The sequence below is a fragment of the Mastomys coucha genome, unplaced genomic scaffold (genome assembly GCF_008632895.1).
Source record: "Mastomys coucha isolate ucsf_1 unplaced genomic scaffold, UCSF_Mcou_1 pScaffold7, whole genome shotgun sequence".
Taxonomy (NCBI): Eukaryota; Metazoa; Chordata; class Mammalia; order Rodentia; family Muridae; genus Mastomys; species Mastomys coucha.
In genome coordinates, this window is record NW_022196913.1 from 31642301 (window position 1) to 31645673 (window position 3373).

The 3373-nt window shown below is 33.3% G+C and overlaps 1 protein-coding gene across 1 annotated transcript in view; it reads right to left on the reverse strand.

Annotated features, from left to right (window-relative positions):
• Nucleotides 1-638, reverse strand: part of LOC116082649 (prolactin-8A6-like) — a 12356-nt gene extending 11718 nt beyond the window's left edge. Inside the window, exon 1 of the mRNA XM_031359509.1 lies at nucleotides 480-638. Coding sequence (XP_031215369.1) covers nucleotides 480-638 — 159 coding nt within the window. The remainder of the gene's footprint in view (nucleotides 1-479) is intronic.
• Between the last annotated feature and the right edge of the window lie 2735 nt (nucleotides 639-3373).

Below are 3373 nucleotides of genomic sequence, written 5' to 3' on the forward strand. Positions count from 1 at the left end.
GAATCTATGACCAGAATATTAACACACTTGGTTAGATGTGCTATTTCTAATAAGCACTGCATGTAAACCGTAGTTTAAAAATTAAGGATGTGACCATTTTACCTTTTTCTTGTTCCATTTGCAATCATATTTTGTTTTATCTGACTTTTTCACCAATCCCCTTCTTTACTAAGCTCTTTGCCCATCCAACATTTTGCTGTTTGAAAGAAAAGCTAAACACTTAATTTTAGCATCAGCTTTCACTGAGTCTAATATCATAGTATATACATATCTGCTTTTATTAATCTCTTACTTTCTGTTGATCCAAACTTGCATGTATCTTATGGCTTATGATACAATTCTGTCTTCTTTTCTCAATTGTCACTTTATATTTGTACCATCTGGGCTTAAGTTCATCACAATTATAGGAAGAATTTGGACTAAATAACACCAAATTTATCACAATGAAACTGAATATTTTATCACAAACATGAACTCACAAGGGTGTGGTAACCCACTAAGTCAGACAAAATATCAATGTAAAGAGGGTAGGTGATCTTTAGATCACAGCACACCTTAAGGTATTTTTGACAATTGAGACTAACTGGATAAGATGCAATTATTCTTTTTGAGCTTATGGCCACTGATGCATTTTCCATGCTGTTGTGGATGGCACCACACATATGTGTACATGTGGAAAGCAATTATGGGACCTGATGGGTTACTGAAAATCAAACAAACAGGAAATTGAAAATCACACATGTTAGAAGATATACAGAGAATTTGAAAAATGATATGGGTTTAGGAGATGCACTCACAATCCACTGTATTTCTGTGTAAAACATAAATCAAGAGTAAAAATATTTTAAAGTTGTGAAGTGTTAAAGCTTTCATTTTTTTACAAATATAAGATAACACATCATTACCCATTTTAAAAACAAAAGTGATTGTCTGTGGATATATGAAAATAAGTCACTTTCATTTTTAAAAAACCTTGAGAAATTGGAGAAATGCCTTAATGAGTATAGGGACTAGGTTGACCCTAAAGCTATGGGTCCATTTAGGCTCATAATACTGAATATTATTTTGCAATTCTATTTATAATTCTAGTTTCAGTACCCTCTTCTGGCCTCTAACAATACTTTATGGACATGGTTTACCTATATACATGTAGAGAAAATATAAACATTAAAATGGTTTTAAGCCCTGTGTGTGTGTATTTGTGTGTTTGTGTGTGTGTGTGTGTGTGTGTGTGTGTATGTGTGTGTGTGTGAAAGTTTGCGAAAGTATGCATGTGGCTAAAATGGAAGTATCATATGATATGAAGATAACAGCAATACAAAGCACAAAATATTGAAAAAATTCAATACTGTGTGTGGATTACCATTTTTGGAATTTTTGGCAAATGAATTTCCAGAGTAACAAAAAATATTACAAACTATTAATAATGATATTGTTACTCTCTAGAACTTAATTTTAAGTTATCATTATGGAAGAAACCATGCAAGACAGCATGAACCTGGTACTGACTTACTGGCTAGATTTTATAGTGCTGGCAGGTGTTGTGCATTCTACCAGAGTATAAAAGGAATCATCAGTCTTATCCAGCTGTGAACATTGCAAGCTACAATAATGCCTAGCCTAGCCAGATATTCCCACTGATGCAACAGTGGCACAAACATCATGTTGGTCAACAACCACTATTTGATAAGATTCAAGTATAACTCCACGTGATGAATCCCATATCTTGTAAAATTTGGGGGCCAAAATCTGGAAGGTAGAAAGGTCAAAGACCCTAGGGGAAAACCTGCTAATTTTATTCTGTTAAAGGGCCATAATTTAATACCAAATCCTACTGATCTATATTTCTACCAATAAATAATGGTATCTCTGAATTCCCATCAAGAATACTTCTATTTGCAAGATGTTGTAATTAACAAAGACATACATCTGACCAAGATAAAAAATAAGAAATTGCAGAATTTTCAGAACTAAATATTACTAAAACTAATTTTTAAATAAACCTAACCTATTGAATAAACTCTGTCTAATGTAGTTGTGATATTACTTCTTTAAGAATATCAGTGTATTTAAGGTAGTCCCAAAGCTCAGTATAAGGAGAATGTGCTCTCATTACTTGAAAAAAAGCAAAATTGTCCTAGAATTACCAATAATTGAATCCACTGGATGCTTGATATTATCTGCTTCCTCTGTTCTATAAAACACTCATCTTTAAGATCTTTAATAATGATCAGTGTTGGTCTTATCCTCAAATTTATATTTTAACAAATGGATGAATGCTGACTACTAACATGTCACACTCAATAATATAAATGCACATGATGCACATGAATGTATGAAATTTAAAATTGCTTTTTATTTAATGATAAAACTACTAAAAAATACTGAAATTAAAAAAAAGTGTATCTGATTAAACTAAGAAATGAGTCTTCTCCTAAATGATTTTGGAGATTGTAGTATGAACCTAAAGTAAGGCTAGGAGCTTATCCCTGGAAAAACGCCTACACTAAAATACTCAAACTAACGTATTCCAAAGATCATAGAATATATTATATAAGCAAACAAGAATTTAGATTAAGGAAATATAATTTATATAGGTTTTTTTACACTGCTTTGGTTCCCTGCAGATTTCATGCACATACCAACCCAGGAGCTATATTTGGATCTGCAAATGAAACATGCACACAAACACACACACACAGGTTGGGCACTCCTAAACTTTCTCTGCTACCCCAGGCCCAATTGGGAAAGTGGTCGTTGGCCACTTACCTGAAATCTCACAAGCTAGTGGGCTTTATATCTGCCCCTTCTTTTCACTCCTTCTACCCAAAGTCATATTAATTTTGCTTCATTCCTCTCTGCTTCCTAATTGGGAAACACGAAGTATACCACCCAATGCCCAGCCATTTAGCCCCTGGAATCTTATTTGATTGATCAAAAAGCAATTGAAGTCAAAGAACTTCAGTGTCTACACACAGATTCCTGATTGAATCAAAGCATTAGACCGAATCTCCAACACCTCAATTTTTTTGTCCATATTTAAAAAAACAAAACAAAAAAACCTCATCTTTTAGACATAAATTGAGTACAACCACAATAATTGCATAAATAAATAATAATTGCATAAAATAACCATAACCAGATCTCAAAACCCAAAATTAGGCAGATGACTCTGTAGATTCTTCCTGCTGAATATGGATGATGAGAAATAGTGATTGGGAGAGCTCAGAAAACTACAAGATTGTTTAGACTTAAGAAATCCAGCTTTAACATCTGCTAACCAGTCTCTGTATGCTTAGAAGGCTCAGGTCATCTTGACTTAAGTTCTGACTGGATTCCTCTGAACGTTTGGATGAGGTAAGATCATGTGGAA